The sequence below is a fragment of the Scyliorhinus torazame genome, chromosome 3, assembly GCF_047496885.1.
Source record: "Scyliorhinus torazame isolate Kashiwa2021f chromosome 3, sScyTor2.1, whole genome shotgun sequence".
NCBI classification, from domain to species: Eukaryota; Metazoa; Chordata; class Chondrichthyes; order Carcharhiniformes; family Scyliorhinidae; genus Scyliorhinus; species Scyliorhinus torazame.
This window is the reverse complement of record NC_092709.1, coordinates 25686442-25706141: the sequence shown is the minus strand read 5'-3', so window position 1 is coordinate 25706141 and position 19700 is coordinate 25686442. Positions and strand designations below refer to the sequence as shown.

Sequence of the window (19700 nt, the reverse complement as noted above, 5' to 3'; positions counted from 1 at the left end):
ATAGCGGAACTGGGAATCTATGTGCGAGGAGGCACCCAAACTTTCGGAGTCGATGAGGAATTCCTTGATCTATGTCCAATGAAAGGCACAACAAAAGGGCAAGATACTTTCAATTAAGTAAATATGTCTTGGTGAAATTCAAACTTCCATTGGTTAGGCTTTGCGATCCAGCAAACTGATGGAGCTCCTGCACTGACAGGCATGCACAATGTATTTGTTGGTCTTATGTTTAAATCAGTGCCTCAGGAAACCATTACACATCACTGCATCATTCACCAACAACAGCTTTGTGCAAAGACCCTGGAGATGAGACATGCGATGGAAAGATTGTTTCTATAGTCAATTTCATGAGGCTCAAAGGAGCTCAATCACAGTCAGTTCAAAGCCTTTCTTACAAAGGTAGGAACAGACCATGATGATGCCATTTACTTCAGCCATGCTTGCTTAATCAGATTCTGGCTACAACTTGACAAAATTAAACACCTTCATGACAAACAAAGGAACAGCGTCATAGATGATGATCAGCACTTGAACGACTTGGCCTTCCTGGTTGACTTCACCAACTGTGTTCTAGTATCTACTAAGGAATTGGAATTGATCAGGAAAGATTTGGTCATGGAGAAAATTGCCCCTTTCGCGACGCTATCAGGGAGGCATGTCGAGACAGTAAAGCATGAGAATTATTCTGCACAGATCGGCAGACTGAGAAATGAATTCAAACAAAGATTTGAGGATTACTGTGATGAACCATTTGGAACCGATGTCATTGAGGCTCAGGCCATGTTCCAATGGACACTAATTGAGAATCAAAGTGACAGTGACATGAAAGGAGCTTTTGCAGAGTATGACCTTCTGACATTTCCCAGTCAATATGTTCTCTCAGAGTTGTATTCAAATCGATCAAAACATGCCTCTGATTCGTTTCACTGTTTGGCAGCACATATTGAACAGCTTTTTTTCAAGAATGGAAAATGTCAAAACAAATGCAAGATCACTCCTGGCTGATGAACTGGAATACTCCGCATCGTTACATCATGTGTGTGGGCAGACATTGACTACTCGTACAAGCAAAAATGATGCCAGATATCTTACTAAGTGTTCAATATAGTGATGAGAAAGTAAGCTAATAAATTAGTTTTCTCATTTGATACTTGCTCATAAAAATATTTTGATTGATAGAGACATGAATTTCTAATGCCTCGTCTTTCCGAAATTTACTTACCGGCCCTGTGAGTGAGGAATAAATTGAAATGCGGCCCATCACACAAAACGTTCGGACACCGCTGTTATACAGGTGCTGTTGAGGGAGGGGATGAATATGGAATTAATAGTCTAATGACCATGAATTCATTGTCAATTGTTGTAAAAACCCATCTGGTTCACTAATGTCCTTTAGGGAAGGAAATCTGCTGTCCTTACCTGGTCTGGCCTACATGTGACTCTAGACCCACAGCAATGTGATTGACTCTTAACTGCCCCCTGAAGGGCAAAAAGGGATGGGCAATAAATTGTGGTGTCCTGGATGGTTTTTAATATCCTGGCTTCATCCAATCAGGTAAGTGGTGAGATTGCCTGACACCCAAACCCCTCGCTTGAGAGCTTAACAGGAAAAGTGATCAGCTCCTTATCTATGCTGCGCCTTCACTCCACTGTGCTATCATGTTGATGTAGCTTGTCGATTTCAACTTCTGGTCATATCAAATTCTGAATAATGCAAGGGCTAAGACTCCGATTACCTTGTTGCTTGCCATTTCCATATAGCATAGGCGACATCTGCACAGTCGTAGTCCTTCCTGAGAAATTGCCATTTGGGGCAAGCACAGCCGCCAATTCCAACAGCTTAGATTAATCCCACAAAAACCCTGCCTGTTTTACAGCAGGAGAAACTGCAGCAGGTCGCGTCTCTCCTTCCTCCCCGTCATTTACAACAGCTTGCGGTCACGTTGCGGCACGAGAAGCGAAGTTGAGTCTAACATGACCAGCATTATATTACAAGATGCTTACACAGTGAATTCCAGTGTTAGATGCAGAAGAAGATTGCAATGCTAGGATCTGCTCAGTTTACCCACACATGTAAAAGTTGACCGGAGCATAAAGTGAATGCTGCACATTGAATCTCTTTTTAAAATTCTTAAATGTTAATACATAACAATACACCAGGCCGCTACGAAAATCATCCTGACCCTACCACCTGTAATCAGCAATAATATTCCTTTATTTCCAGTCCAGCTTTCTTCATTCTTATATTTATCTGTAGTTTGCTTAATTTTGGTGGGGAAATTGCGTTATATTCTGATGGATTCTATCCCAATTTCTTGGACCAGTGTTTTTCAAACTTTTTTTCCCCGGGGACTCATTTTTACCAATCAGCCAAACTTTGGGATGCACACCAACCGATCGTCGCGACCCACAACGGCCGATGTCGCGACCCACAACGGCCGATGTCGTGACCAACACCGGCCGACGTTGCGACTCACACAGGCCGATGTCACGACCCACACCGGCCGACGTCGCGACCCACACCGGCCGACGTTGCGACCCACAGCGGCCGACGTCGCGACCCACACCGGCCGACGTCGCGACCCACAGCGGCCGAGGTTGCGACCCACAGCGGCTGACGTTACGACCCACACCGGCCGACGTTGCGACCCACACCGGCCGAGTTGCGACCCACAGCGGCTGACGTTACGACCCACACCGGCCGACGTTGCGACCCACACCGGCCGACGTTGCGACCCACACCGGCCGACGTCGCGACCCACACCGGCCGACGTCGCGACCCACACCGGCCGACGTTGCGACCCACAGCAGCTGACGTTGCGACCCACACTGGCCGACGTTACGACCCACACCGGCCGATGTCACGACCCACACCGGCCGACGTCGCGACCCACACCGGCCGACGTTGCGACCCACACCGGCCGACGTTGCGACCCACACTGGCCGACGTTGCGACCCACACGGGCTGACGTTGCGACCCACACCGGCCGACGTTGCGACCCACACCGGCCGACCATCACGAACCACACCGGCCGACCGTCGCGAGCCACACCGGCTAACCTTCGGGACCCACACCGGCCGACGTTGCGACCCACACCGGCCGACGTTGCGACCCACACCGGCCGACGTTGCGACCCACACCGGCCGACGTTGCGACCCACACGGGCTGACGTTGCGACCCACACCGGCCGACGTTGCGACCCACACCGGCCGACGTTGCGACCCACACCGGCCGACGTTGCGACCCACACCGGCCGACGTTGCGACCCACACCGGCCGACGTTGCGACCCACACCGGCCGACGTTGCGACCCACACCGGCTGACCATCGCGACCCACACCGGCTGACGTCGCGACCCACACCGGCTGACCATCGCGACCCACACCGGCTGACCGTCGCGACCCACACCGGCTGACCATCGCGACCCACACCGGCTGACGTCGCGACCCCACACCGGCTGACCATCGCGACCCACACCGGCCGACGTCGCGACCCACACCTGCTGACGTTGCGACCCACAGCGGCTGACCATCGCGACCCACACCTGCTGACGTTGCGACCCACACCGGCTGACCATCGCGACCCACACCGGCTGACGTCGCGACCCACACCGGCTGACATCGCGACCCACACCGGCTGACATCGCGACCCACACCGGCTGACCATCGCGACCCACACCGGCTGACGTCGCGACCCCACACCGGCCGACCATCGCGACCCCACACCGGCCGACCGTCGCGATCCACACCGGCTAACCTTCGGGACCCACACCGGCCGACGTTGCGACCCACACCGGCCGACGTTGCGACCCACACGGGCTGACGTTGCGACCCACACCGGCCGACGTTGCGACCCACACCGGCCGACGTTGCGACCCACACCGGCTGACCATCGCGACCCACACCGGCTGACGTCGCGACCCACACCGGCTGACCATCGCGACCCACACCGGCTGACCGTCGCGACCCACACCGGCTGACCATCGCGACCCACACCGGCCGACGTTGCGACCCACACCGGCCGACGTTGCGACCCACACCGGCCGACGTTGCGACCCACACCGGCCGACGTTGCGACCCACACCGGCTGACCATCGCGACCCACACCGGCTGACGTCGCGACCCACACCGACTGACCATCGCGACCCACACCGGCTGACCGTCGCGACCCACACCGGCTGACCATCGCGACCCACACCGGCTGACGTCGCGACCCCACACCGGCTGACGTCGCGATCCACACCGGCTAACCTTCGGGACCCACACCGGCCGACGTTGCGACCCACACCGGCCGACGTTGCGACCCACACCGGCCGACGTTGCGACCCACACCGGCCGACGTTGCGACCCACACCGGCCGACGTTGCGACCCACACCGGCCGACGTTGCGACCCACACGGGCCGACGTTGCGACCCACACTGGCCGACGTTGCGACCCACACCGGCCGACGTTGCGACCCACACCGGCCGACGTTGCGACCCACACCGGCCGACGTTGCGACCCACACTGGCCGACGTTGCGACCCACACTGGCCGACGTTGCGACCCACACCGGCCGATGTTGCGACCCACACTGGCCGACGTCGCGACCCACACCGGCCGACGTTGCGACCCACACCAGCCGACGTTGCGACCCACACCGGCCAACGTTGCGACCCACACTGGCTGACGTTGCGACCCACACCGGCCAACGTTGCGACCCACACTGGCTGACGTTGCGACCCACAGCGGCCAACGTTGCGACCCACACTGGCTGACGTTGCGACCCACAGCGGCCGACGTTGCGACCCACACTGGCTGACGTTGCGACCCACACCGGCTGACCATCGCGACCCACACCGGCTGACGTCGCGACCCACACCGGCTGACCATCGCGACCCACACCGGCTGACCATCGCGACCAACACCGGCCGACGTCGCGACCCACACCTGCTGACGTTACGACCCACAGCGGCTGACCATCGCGACCCACACCTGCTGACGTTGCGACCCACACCGGCTGACCATCGCGACCCACACCGGCTGACGTCGCGACCCACACCGGCTGACGTCGCGACCCACACCGGCTGACCATCGCGACCCACACCGGCTGACGTCGCGACCCCACACCGGCCGACCATCACGAACCACACCGGCCGACCGTCGCGATCCACACCGGCTAACCTTCGGGACCCACACCGGCCGACGTTGCGACCCACACCGGCCGACGTTGCGACCCACACCGGCCGACGTTGCGACCCACACGGGCTGACGTTGCGACCCACACCGGCCGACGTTGCGACCCACACCGGCCGACGTTGCGACCCACACCGGCTGACCATCGCGACCCACACCGGCTGACGTCGCGACCCACACCGGCTGACCATCGCGACCCACACCGGCTGACCGTCGCGACCCACACCGGCTGACCATCGCGACCCACACCGGCCGACGTTGCGACCCACACCGGCCGACGTTGCGACCCACACCGGCCGACGTTGCGACCCACACCGGCCGACGTTGCGACCCACACCGGCTGACCATCGCGACCCACACCGGCTGACGTCGCGACCCACACCGGCTGACCATCGCGACCCACACCGGCTGACCGTCGCGACCCACACCGGCTGACCATCGCGACCCACACCGGCTGACGTCGCGACCCCACACCGGCCGACCATCACGAACCACACCGGCCGACCGTCGCGATCCACACCGGCCGACGTTGCGACCCACACCGGCCGACGTTGCGACCCACACCGGCCGACGTTGCGACCCACACCGGCCGATGTTGCGACCCACACCGGCCGACGTTGCGACCCACACGGGCTGACGTTGCGACCCACACTGGCCGACGTTGCGACCCACACCGGCCGACGTTGCGACCCACACCGGCTGACGTCGCGACCCACACTGGCCGACGATGCGACCCACACCGGTCGATGTTGCAACCCACACTGGCCGATGTTGCGACCCACACTGGCCGACGTCGCGACCCACACTGGCCGACGCTGCGACCCACACCGGCCGACGTTGCGACCCACACCGGCCGATGTTGCGACCCACACTGGCCGACGTTGCGACCCACACTGGCCGACGTTGCGACCCACACCGGCCGATGTTGCGACCCACACTGGCCGATGTTGCGACCCACACCGGCCGACGTCGCGACCCACACCTGCTGACGTTGCGACCCACAGCGGCTGACCATCGCGACCCACACCGGCTGACGTCGCGACCCACACCGGCTGACGTCGCGACCCACACCGGCTGACCATCGCGACCCACACCGGCTGACGTCGCGACCCCACACCGGCCGACCATCACGAACCACACCGGCCGACCGTCGCGATCCACACCGGCTAACCTTCGGGACCCACACCGGCCGACGTTGCGACCCACACCGGCCGACGTTGCGACCCACACCGGCCGACGTTGCGACCCACACGGGCTGACGTTGCGACCCACACCGGCCGACGTTGCGACCCACACCGGCCGACGTTGCGACCCACACCGGCTGACCATCGCGACCCACACCGGCTGACGTCGCGACCCACACCGGCTGACCATCGCGACCCACACCGGCTGACCGTCGCGACCCACACCGGCTGACCATCGCGACCCACACCGGCCGACGTTGCGACCCACACCGGCCGACGTTGCGACCCACACCGGCCGACGTTGCGACCCACACCGGCCGACGTTGCGACCCACACCGGCTGACCATCGCGACCCACACCGGCTGACGTCGCGACCCACACCGGCTGACGTCGCGACCCACACCGGCTGACCATCGCGACCCACACCGGCTGACGTCGCGACCCCACACCGGCCGACCATCACGAACCACACCGGCCGACCATCGCGACCCACACCGGCTGACGTCGCGACCCACACCGGCTGACCGTCGCGACCCACACCGGCTGACCGTCGCGACCCACACCGGCTGACCATCGCGACCCACACCGGCTGACGTCGCGACCCCACACCGGCCGACCATCACGAACCACACCGGCCGACCGTCGCGATCCACACCGGCTAACCTTCGGGACCCACACCGGCCGACGTTGCGACCCACACCGGCCGACGTTGCGACCCACACCGGCCGACGTTGCGACCCACACCGGCCGATGTTGCGACCCACACCGGCCGACGTTGCGACCCACACGGGCTGACGTTGCGACCCACACTGGCCGACGTTGCGACCCACACCGGCCGACGTTGCGACCCACACCGGCTGACGTCGCGACCCACACTGGCCGACGATGCGACCCACACCGGTCGATGTTGCAACCCACACTGGCCGATGTTGCGACCCACACTGGCCGACGTCGCGACCCACACTGGCCGACGCTGCGACCCACACCGGCCGATGTTGCGACCCACACCGGCCGATGTTGCGACCCACACTGGCCGACGTTGCGACCCACACTGGCCGACGTTGCGACCCACACCGGCCGATGTTGCGACCCACACTGGCCGATGTTGCGACCCACACCGGCCGACGTCGCGACCCACACCTGCTGACGTTGCGACCCACAGCGGCTGACCATCGCGACCCACACCGGCTGACGTCGCGACCCACACCGGCTGACGTCGCGACCCACACCGGCTGACCATCGCGACCCACACCGGCTGACGTCGCGACCCCACACCGGCCGACCATCACGAACCACACCGGCCGACCGTCGCGATCCACACCGGCTAACCTTCGGGACCCACACCGGCCGACGTTGCGACCCACACCGGCCGACGTTGCGACCCACACCGGCCGACGTTGCGACCCACACGGGCTGACGTTGCGACCCACACCGGCCGACGTTGCGACCCACACCGGCCAACGTTGCGACCCACACTGGCTGACGTTGCGACCCACACCGGCCAACGTTGCGACCCACACTGGCTGACGTTGCAACCCACAGCGGCCAACGTTGCGACCCACACTGGCTGACGTTGCAACCCACAGCGGCTGACGTTGCGACCCACACCGGCTGACATTGCGACCCACAGCGGCCAACGTTGCGACCCACACTGGCTGACGTTGCAACCCACACCAGCCGACGTTGCGACCCACACCGGCTGACGTTGCGACCCACAGCGGCCAACGTTGCGACCCACACTGGCTGACGTTGCAACCCACACCGGCCGACGTTGCGACCCACACCGGCCGACGTTGCGACCCACACCGGCTGACCATCGCGACCCACACCGGCCGACGTTGCGACCCACACCGGCTAACCTTCGGGACCTACACCGGCCGACGTCGTGATCCACACTGGCCGACCGTCATGCCTCACGCCGGTCAACGATCGCGAGCCACGCCGGCCGACCATCGCGACCCATGCCGGCCGTCCATCGTGACCCACACCGACCGACAGTCGCGACCCACGTCGCCTTAACTTCATAAACCCACCATTTTCACTTACCTTTAATGCGACAGGTGAGCCTGCTTGGTCCTCACGATCTCACTTACTTTGTCATTCAGTGTTCCATTTCTGTATAGGTTGTACATCAGAGGGCCTGGAGCTCACACCACCACTGCTTTGCCCTGCTGTGGATTCTGCTGAGCCACTCTCTCCAGCACGTTTAGTTGTGAGATCCTGGCCTATTTGTGTCTCTGGTCCCCTCTTCCTTATTACAAAATGATCCATTTTGAATTCTTCAGTACTGTTGTTTGCTTGCTGCTAACAAAATGGAGAAATCGCAATTACGCCCTGAACACGTGATGTCAGTGTTCGGGGACGCGAGACCAGCCCTCTGCCGCCGATTTAATTTTTAAAAAATCTTCTGGGCCAGAGCACTGGCGTGAGGAGGAGGTGGCCTTTCCCACTGGGCTCCAGGCCTGCTCACTGATGGACGGGCATGCATGTGTGGCACAGCTGGCATTCTGAAAGCCGGTCGTGGCCGTCATTTATAAAAGCTGGTCGTAGCCATTGGGCACTGCTTCCCGCGATCGGGAATGCCGCAACGCATGGCCCCGTGACCCTCGCGACCCCGACCTTGATGAAAATTACTGCTTTGGACAATTCATTGATATTGAATTCGTTGGCACAACCCGCAACACTCCAAATCCCTGCTAGTTAGATGAATGAGATTAGACACAAAGGGGCACTTCTCTGGCTGCATTGCATCTGGTGAAAATCCTGCTGTGTCGGGAGAATTTCAGGAGAGGCCCAAAATGGGATTTGCGCCTGGTGCGAAACAGTTTCCGTGCTCCCAGGCCCTCCCAGTAGATGCTATTTGTTTCAGGCCCTCGCTGGGTGTGAACCGGATTAGCATATTTTAATCGTCGTTAAAATATGCAGGGTCTATTTTAAGCTGCATTCTCCAGGCTCCTGCAATTCTCCCATCCACGGGTGCTACGAAAAGCTGATGCGAATCACTACGGGTCTCGACGTGGTGACCACACCTGGGGGGTGGTGGGGGGGGGGGGTATGAAGGCCATAGAAACCCCCAGGTGGTCAGGGACATGTCAGGGCAGTCCTCGACACTGCTAAGTTGACACTGCTAGAGTGCCACAGGGCAATGCCAAGGGGCGGGGACTGAAGAGGGCAGGGCAGATGCCATAGCGGGATGTCACTCACCTGATGAGGGGTGCAGATGTCGCTGGCACCGGCGATTGGGGTGGGTCTTTGCCAGCGGGACGGGGTGTTCTTTGGTGTTATTCTGAGATGGAGCCATCCCGATCTCTGAGGAGCCAGTCCTGTCGCTGCATTTAGGCCCCACCCCTCTCAATTTAGCTGCAAATCTATGTGTGAATAGATTGCAACCTGGATTGCGTCAACCCACCCAATGGGAACGGCACTGCATTTCCCGCCGGAGACCACACTTAGAAACCTTGTAGGAGAATAAAATCAATTGAAAACTTTACTGCTTCAGTACTCAAGGCTATGTGTCCCAAATCATCTGTCGAAATGGCAGCCAAGACATTGAAATGTAAATGTTGGATTCCAAAAGTAGGCCAAGCTTTGTCCAAAGGTTTTTACTCTGCCACGCTGATTAATCACGGAACCCAGGCTCTGAGCTTATTGACGGGTCTGGTTTGTGACCAGCTTTACCCATTTCCTGGTTTTATCTACATACCCAGAATTCAGGAAACTACAGAGAAGTACGATTACTTACTTTCCATCAGCTTTGTTCAATCTTGATTGTTTTTGTGGAGTTCACTTTATTTTTGTTGTTGTTTAGCCTGGCTTTTCACTGGGTTGGGTTGACTCAGGTGCCTTTTAAAAATGGGTATAACGGGTATAAATTCTGATATTCCCAACCCCATTCCCAAAGCTGTCTGATCTTCGGGAGTGCGGAAAGAGTGCGGCTGGCTCCTGTCAAAAACCTGCATCTGGCACTCTCTAAACTGTCCAACTCCATTGTGGGGAAAACATGTCCTCCTCCTTTGCAATTTTCATGGTGCCGGGCCAGGTTTTAAAGAGTCGTTGTTCATGCCCCTCAGAGGAGTCATGAACCTTAGTCAGCAAGAAGGGGCCCTTTAAAAGGTACGGTCAAAACGACCTCCGCACGTCCCCGATACCAGGTTCTGCCCTTCCATCCGCCCCCAAGGCCCCTTCTGTCCCCAGGACAAGCTCTACCCTTCCATGGAATCCCTACAGTGCAGAAGGAGGCCATTTGGTCCATCAGGTCTGCATTGAACTTCCGAAAGGGCACTCTATCTAGGCCCACTCCCCTGTCCTAGCCCCATAACTCATGGCCAATCCACCAAAGCTGCACATATTTGGACACTAAGAGGCAATTTAGCATGGCTAGTCCATCTAACCTGCACATCTTTGGACTGTGGGAGGAAACTGGAGCATAAAGAGGAAACCATGCAGACACGGGGAGAACATGTAAACACATAAGGGGTCACCCAAGGCTGGAATCAAACCTGGGTCCCAGGTGCTGTGAGGCAACAGTGCTAACCACTATGTCATTGTGCTGCCCACCCACTCCCTATGGCTCTCATGCCGCCTCTGCCTCGCAATGGCACGTCCATGCCCATACACTATCTAGAACCAATGAGACATTTTTGTAAAAGAAAAAAGTTTTACAAATAATTAATTCATAACTTTTTCCTGTGTTTGAAAAAAGTGATTCACTGCTAGCTAATAAATGTGTCAATCACCAAGACCCTTTGAAGTATCAACAACAAAAACCACAGACCCTTTAAACCCCCTAAGTAAACAAACATTGTGAAATTGACAGCAGAGATCAGAGAGCAGGAGCAACTAATTTCGACTTTGGTGATCAACAACTGGACTCTCCATCCTTTCTGTCTAAGGGGCCACATTTCAAATTTTTTTCTCACTCAAGTAGTCAGTGAGTAAATTTCGGAAAGATAAGGCATTATAAATTCATCTCAGTATTAATCAAACATTTCTATGGGCAAGGGTCAAATGCGAAAACTAATTTATTATCTTACTTTCTCATCACTATATTGAATACTGATTTAGTAAGATATCTGGCATCGTTTTTGCTTGCGAAGTAGTCAATGTCTGCCCACACATATGACGTAGTGATGTGGCGTATTCCAGATAGTTGTCCATCAGCTGGGAGTGGTCATGAATTTGTTTTGACATTTTTCAGTCTTGAAAAAGGCTGTTCGCAGCAGTATGTGTGCCAAACAGTGCAACAAATCAGAGGCATGCTTTGATAGATGTGAATAAGAATCTGAGGGAACATATTGACTGTGAAATGTCAGACGGTCACACTGTGCAAAATCGCTCTTGCTTTCACTCTCATTTTGATTCTCAATTAATGCAAGGTGGAATATGTCATAAGCCTCCAAAAGTGGATCTGCAAACAACTTCAGTTCACCCACTTTCCCCGAAATCTGCAAAACTTTGTTTGAATTTATCTCTCAGCCCGTCGATCAGTGCAGAATACATCTCATGGCTTACTGCCTCAGCATGCCTTGTTTATAGCATTGTGAGTTGGACAATTTCCTCCATAGAATTCACTAAGAAAGAGCTGACTAACTTCTGAATGAATGCTTGGACATTCTCATTCACTTTGTGGACAAATTGGTCCTTTCCTTGCAGTTTCACATTCAAGTGCGCAAGATACTTGGTGATGCCAACCAGGAAGGAATGCTTGCTTGAATGATGAGCCATTCAAGCACTCATCATCATCCATGAAGCTGATGCCTTTCCCATTGTTTGCCATGAAGGATTTTATTTCTCTAAGCATTGGCCAGAATCTGGCAAGTCTGGCCAGAATCTGGCAAGTTGCTGAGCCAGCGAACATGGCTGAAATGAATGATATCATGGTCTGTTCCGACCAAGTAAGGTAGGCTTGGAACTGTCTGTGATTGAGCTCCTTTGGGCTTAATGAAATTGACTGTAGAAACAATCTTTCCATCACGTGTTTCATTTCCAGAGTCTTGGCACGCAGCTGTTCTTGGTGAATGATGCAGTGACGTGTTGTGACTTCCTGAGGCACTGATTTGAGTATTAGACTAATAAATCCATTGTGCTTGTCCTCCAGTGCAGGAGCTCCATCCGTTTGCTGGATCACAAAGTCTATCCTCTGGAAGTTTGAATTTCACCAAGACACGTTTGCTTAGTTGAAAATGTCTTGGCCTGTGGCGCAGGTCCTAGGTCAAACAGTTCCTCAGTGACTTAAAACGTGTTGGTGCCTCCTCGTACAATGATTGGCAGTTTGATCAGAGAATTTTGAATGTTAGCTGCTTGATTGTCTACTCTTCTAGTAATTACCTGATGTGATAGGTGTGTTTTCTCTGCCATCAACCTTTTATAGGACATGCCGGAGATGTGAACATGTCCAAGCACTCTTTCACAAGTTCCCCATCAGACAATAGTTCCCCTCCCTTGGTTATTGCTTCAGCTGTTCGAAAAAGAAGGATCTCAGTCGCTGCCTCATTGCTCTGGTTTGCAGCTTTGAAGGCCGATTGTTGCCCGATAATGTTTTTTTTCAGTGAGTTCACTCGATCGATTCTCGCTTGACCCATGGAGGTGTAAAATTTGCCACCATGTTTTGTAGAAAACTGCCATTTAGTATTGTATTCCTTGAAAACAGCTTCACAGCGCCAGGGTCCCAGGTTCGATTCCCAGCTTGGGTCACTGTCTGTGCGGAGTCTGTGCTTTCTCCCTGTGTCTACGTGGGCTTCCTCCGGGTGCTCCGGTTTTCTCCCACAAGTTCCGAAAGACGTGCATGTTAGGTGAATTGGACATTCTGAATTCTCCCTCAGTGTACCTGAACAGGCGCCGGAGTGTGGCGACTAGGGGATTTTCACAGTAACTTCATTGCAGTGTTAACGTAAGCATACTTGTGACAATAATGAAGATTATTATCATACAATGTATTCACCCATTGTTCTCTTTCCACACCTAGTATTGCACAAGGCAGACTTTCATCATAGTGAGCTTTTACCTGGAGCGAGTCGCTAGCCTATCAACAGAGGCCTGCAGCTTGAGTGGTGCCACTCCAAACCAAGCATGGCTGACCAGGAGTCTCTCATATTCTTACCACCTGCAATTGACGGCTTGGAAAGATTTTGTCGTTTGATACTCAACCTGTTGGCCACATTATAAACACAACCTCTTTGGCCATTAAGTCCTGGGGGGTGGGATTCAAACCCAGTCCTTCTGGCTGAGAGGCAGGGATGTAACCACTGCACCACTAATCAATGCTCCTGTTGTGCGTAATATGGATTTTTTGCTAAGCATTAAGGGTGGCGGCTAGGTTGACCAATTATCCCTTATTTTACCAGATTGACCCATAGTTGAGTCTACTGTTTGTCCCATAATCTGGACCTTTACATTTCACACGGTCACAGTATCCACTCCTTCCGCTTCCGCTCTCACATCTTTGGCAGTTGTCCTACCTTGTCCTAGGTGATGGCCAGAGAGGATAAACACATGAGGCGCATTCCACATTGTTACCTTGCAATAAACATTGGTGAGAGCTTGATGGAAAAGCCCAGCAAGTAGGCATGGAGCAATTAGAATGGCCCTTAATCAGATCTGTGGGGCATTCAGCAGCCAAGAATACAAAGCAATATCTACTTCACTAGCTGATTAGTGAATTAATTGGCAAGTTATCTAAGGCCTTCATCTCATATGGTGCAAATAATCGCTAGGATATCCTAAATTGGATGAACATAAAAACAAAATATTCTCTCCACATTGGCATGGTGTCACTTATGATCTTCTTCCAATTGACAGGGATTAATAAAACATGGGTATAACAATCTCATTAGCCAAATGAAACTATGAGGCCACCTTAGTGAGTCCACAAATAAATGTATTTTCCTGCCAAGAAGGTGCCAAGTGTCTCTATTTCCTTTCACTTCTTACCTCCTTTACTCTCCTTGCCAATCGCTCATCTCATTTTTGTTCCCTTACTGCGTCAGATCAGTTACTTTGCCACAGAAATATTTACTCTGAGGACGGTGGTTCCAGATTTAGTGGTGTCTATCCATCCTGTACTGGCCACTCTGGCTCTAGGGTTCCTCTTAGTGCGCCAGGGAACTGAACCCATCCCTTTGTACATCATTGCTGCAACCACGCATTTACTCTCGTCTCTGCTGGTTCCTTTCCCTCTCACATCTCCCTTGGCACCCTATCTATTGTAACCTTTAGCTTGCTACCTGAATGCCACTCTGTCATTTAGGCGCCATGATAGGAGAGAAACTAGATGGCCTTCTTTTGACCGAGGAAATGTAGCACCCTTTCAGCATCCTGCTAAGCATTTGTCAAAAGTTTAACATTTTCTTTCTGTCTTGCAGGAAAGAAAGTTTTCTATCCTGTCCTTTTCAGCCAATACAATCCTGCCATTATTTATGGTCATCATGACTCCATTCCACCCATTGAACAACAGTTGGTAAGTATCATCTTTAGGTGTACAGTATGTTGAGTTCCAGGGCTGCTGGTCACATAAACCCAGCCATACACTGTTGGAAGTAAGTTCTCCTTATGCCCTCCTTACTGTGGTGTGGGAATGTGTGGCTTCATCATTTCTTGTCGCTGGTGATTCACAATCAGTGGGCAAGAAGTGCAGACATCAATGTGGCAAGTTAGCTGTGTCACCGCTGAAAATAAAGTCTCCTCTTCCCGCTTCTAAAGTATGGTTCACAGTCCTCAGCACACTCAAAGTGGCCATGTCTGAGGTCTACCTACACCTCAAGGACTGCAGTGGTTCAAGGAGGAACTTACTACCACCTTCTGAAGGGCAATTAGGGAGGGCAATAAATGCTGGCCTAACTAGCAATGCGCACATCCCGGAAATGAATTAAAAAAACATGGGGCAGGAAGGCATCAGAGTTCCTGTTCGCCCTTGATACTGATGCACGTTATTGCTTTCAGAAAACACTGACCCTTGTTCTGCTCTTAACATATTCTGCTAAATAGCTTTCAGACAGGGCTGACCTTTATGCCGCTATTAACACCTGTTTTAGTTTTTAATAGTATCATTACCACTCCCTTTGCCTTTTGTCAATGACATTTTTGTCATTTAATCTCTCCTGACCGCCAATCTATTCCTGATCTTCTATTTTGCTCCTCTTCTCCACACCACCTTTTCAACAGCATACAACCCATCACATTTTTGCCTCTCTACGATGACTCTTCATCTCTCTTCACAGTTGCGGCCAGTCCTGCTGTGTTTTTCCAGCATTTCCTGTTTTTTTGAATTTCCTTTCCAGCAGGGATTGCTTGATTGTGATTAGGAGCAAGAATCCCGGCGGTCCCTATCCTTCTCTCACCTGTAGGTGCTGAGGGCAGCTGACCCCGTTCTGTTGTCAGCCAACATAAACTACCTCAGCAGAGTCTGCGTTTCACAGCCTCCTGGTGTATTTGTGCCATTAAAGACGCGGATGGATGATTAAGCGCGGGAGTCCTTTTTAACAGTGTGTGCTACTGGCAACTAGCGATGTTCGCAGGCACATGCAGGACGGCAGAATGGCCTCCTTTGTTGTATCGTTGCATGATTTCAACTGGAATATTTTTTGAAGTATAAGTAAACTGATAAACATTACCTTCATGGTACTGTGAAAGGGAGCAGAGTGAGAAGAGGCGATCAAAAACATGAAGTATGAAAAGTTAACTTGGATTCTTTGTTTTGCTCAAGGTGATTAAGAAGGATTCAGGCTTCTGGAGGGACTTTGGCTTTGGAATGACTTGCCAGTATAGATCAGACTTTATCAACATCGGTAAGTGTACATACAATTGGACTTTCTTTCGGGAGCGACTCCAGGATAGTGTTTGCTTCTTCAACCAGAAGCAACACTGCCACCTACTGCATTGTTGCCATATTGCAGGATGTAATCTGGCATGGCTGGCACTACAGTATTGGGGTCTTGTGAAGAGTACACAGATCTCTGCTGAGCCACAACAAAGAGGCGTTTAATTTCTGTACTGAATGCCATTTGGTCTCAAATCCTTCATCCTTGTTCAACCACATTTAACTCACAGGTACCCACAGAACCAATAGTTAGATAAAATATATTTGTCCTTCTCTGACCCATTTTCACCCATGGCGACCCCCCCTCACCCATCTCCCCCCCCCCCCCACCCAAGCACAACCTGATCCATTCTCACTCCCCTTACCACACGGCCCACTAAGCATGATAGGATCTGCATTTACATAGCGTCTTTCACACCTTCAAGAATTCCTAAAGCACTTTGCAGCAAATTAAGTACTTTCAAAGTACAGTAAGAAGCCTTACAACACCAGGTTAAAGTCCAACAGGTTTGTTTCAAATCACTAGCTTTCGGAGCGCAGCTCCTTCCTCAGGTGAAAGGAGGTGTGGCTGGGGGGGGGGGGGGGGTTCGCCATGGATGAAAATGGGTCAGAGAAGGACAAATATATTTTATCTAACTATTGGTTCTGTGGGTAACTGTGAGTTAAATGTGGCTGACCGCGGATGGAGGATTTGGAACCAAATAGCGTTCAGTACAGAACAACTTCCACGGAAATTAAACGTCTCTGTGTTGTGGCTCAGCAGAGATCTGTGTACTCTTCACAAGACCCCAATATTGTAGCCCCAGCCATGCCAGATTACATCCTCAGGAAGGAGCAGTGCACCGAAAGCTAGTGATTTGAAACAAACCTGTTGGACTTTAACCTGGTGTTGGAAGACTTCTTACTGTGCTCACCCCCAGTCCAACGCCGGCATCTCCACTTCGAAGTATAGTCATTGCTGTACTATAGGAAATGTGGCAGACGAGGTGCGCACAGCGAGATCCCACAACAACACTGTGATCATGGCTAGCTAATCAGTTATAGTAAAATGGATTGATTGCAGGCTAATCATTGACCAAGGAGAGCAGGGTGATCTTCTCTGCTCTTCTACACCTGTGAGGGGAGACAGAATCTCAACTAAGAGACAGCACCCCTGACAGCGCAGCACTCCCTCAGCACGGCACTGAAATGCCAGCCCAGAATACGTGCTCAAGACTTCGGAGTGGAAATTGAATCCATGGCCTTCCGACTATGAGGCAAAAGTCCTGCCACTGAGCAATGCATGAGACTAAACTAAATGGGATAGATTGAAGAAAAGTAATATTTAAATGCAAGACAGTGTGTGCAGGTTGATTTTTCTTTTTTAAAAATGACATTTTCCTCAAACAATCTCAATGCAGCAACCAATCTAGGTGTTGGTGCAGAGGGAAAAGAATTGCGCAAGTATGTCAGTCAGTCACTGGGGAAGGGGGTTGGCTGTTGTTAAAACCAGGCTAGCACTTGCCCATGTAATGACATGAAAAATCAATCCCACATACCCCGTGTCCCAAGACTTTAGGGTGCGCAGCAGAACTCTCAAGTCGAGTTCAGACAAATCAGATATCGAGATCAATTCAGGTACCAGAGGCTGGATTCTATGCGGACCCCCACCTTAAAGATCAGTGGGTGGAGGGGGTGTTGGCCACCCCACCTCCTCGTGCAGTGGATTTTATGGCCTGTATTGGCTCAACGTGTGATTGCTGCCCCATTTGGAGGGAAGGAATCCCTGCCTCTTTGAGAGCTGCCAGCCAATCAAATGAGAGGGATGTAAACCCTGGCAGTTCATCACGTCAAGGAGTCATGGATCAGGGCCACGGGTGAGTGGGGGGATTCGCTGGGACCGTCCTAGAAGGTCCCAGTGAGGAGAAGGGGGGGGGTGAGGGCAGATGGGAAGTACCATGGTAGTGATGGGGGTAACTCGGCTGGGCACAGCCTCAAGCCTTAATATCTTAGCTGGCAGCCTCACCATGCATTCCCCCACCCTCACCCCTTTGCTGGTGAGAATGCCTTAACAAGATGCCAATTGGTCCAAGCGTGAGTGGGCCACCCAATTTGTGATAAAGTACCAGCAGAGGGGACTAGATGGCAGACACAGCACTGCCACCATGGAGCCCCATTTTATGCCATCCCTGCCTGTCAACCTGCTCCCTGGAATGGGGCAAAGAAAGTTCCCATTCCCTCCCGCCCGTCTCATCCCATCTCCCTCCCCCCACCCCGCCACATTCCGGTGTAGGCACCAAACCTCTGGAAAGATGTGTTGGCCTTGGGAGAGTTCCAGCACACATTTACCAGACTGAAAACAAGGTGCAAAGGGTTCAATTGTGAGGCTGCAGGAACATGGTTTGTATTCCTTTGAATTCCTTGTGTAAAATCGATGTGTACTTTAACCAGGCGTGGGTGAGGGAGCGGGAGTCAAAACAATAAGTGTTTAACTGGTTCGCTCCAAAGAAACGATTTTGTTTGGTTGGGGAACCTACAATGAAAGGGGCACAATCGTAAAATTAGAGCCACGTTATTTAGGAGTGGAAGCTGGAAGAACTTTCTCAAACACAGGGCAGTGGAAATCTGAAAATCTCTTTCCCAAAAGGCTGTGGATACGGTGGCATCCACTGGAATTTTCAGCACAGAGGTGGGTCAAGAGATTTGAATTGCATCATTGAATTGTGGAACGGGGTGAAAGGTCGAAATGGCCTACAAAGGTAGGGTGGATTTTCCTCCCCCTCCGTGGTGTGCCTCATGCCAGGGGGATCTTCTGGTCCCACCGTTGTCAACGAGGTTTCCTGTTGAAAGCTCCCCTCACCACCAGGAAACCCAGAGGGGGTGCACTGTCGGCGGGACCATAAGATCCTGCCAGTTCCAGGTCACAGGTTCAAATCCCGGCCCTGGGTCACTGTCCGTGTGGAGTTTGCACATTCTCCCCCACAAACCAAAGATGTGCTGGTTAGGTGGATTGGCCATGCTAAATTGTCCCATAATTGGAAAAGAAAAATAATTGGGTACTCTAAATTTATAAAAAATATATATATATCTCTGCTCTTTATATTTTAATTGTTTGACTTAGGGCACATTTGGAATACCGTGTCCAAGTCTGGTCACCGCACTACCAGAAGGACATGGAGGCTTTGGAGAAAGTACAGAAAATGTTTACCAGAATGCTGCCTGGTATGGAGGGTATTAGCTATGAGAGGAGATTGAATAAACTGGGATTGTTCTCCCTAGAGAGACGGAGGCCGAGGGACGACCTGATAGAAGTTTATAAAATTATGAAGGGTATAGATAGGGTGAACAGTTGGAGGCTTTTTCTCAGGGTGGAAATGACAATTACAAGGGGGCAGAAGTTCAAGGTCAGGGGGGAAAGATTCCGTGGAGATGTGCGGGGGAAGTTTTTACATAAAGGGTGGTGGTGGCCTGGAATGTACTGCCAAGTGAGGTGGTTGAGGCAGATACATTAGCGACCTTTAAGGCTTATCTGGATAGGCACATGAACAG

General features: G+C 53.1%; 1 protein-coding gene across 2 annotated transcripts in view; it reads left to right on the top strand.

Annotated features, from left to right (window-relative positions):
* LOC140408353 (chondroitin sulfate N-acetylgalactosaminyltransferase 1-like) overlaps positions 1-19700 on the top strand; it is a 280049-nt gene that overhangs the window by 258406 nt on the left and 1943 nt on the right. For both annotated transcript variants that reach the window (XM_072495438.1, XM_072495437.1), the window contains exons 6-7: positions 14719-14813; positions 16059-16140. In XM_072495438.1, coding sequence (XP_072351539.1) covers positions 14719-14813; positions 16059-16140 — 177 coding nt within the window. The remainder of the gene's footprint in view (positions 1-14718; positions 14814-16058; positions 16141-19700) is intronic.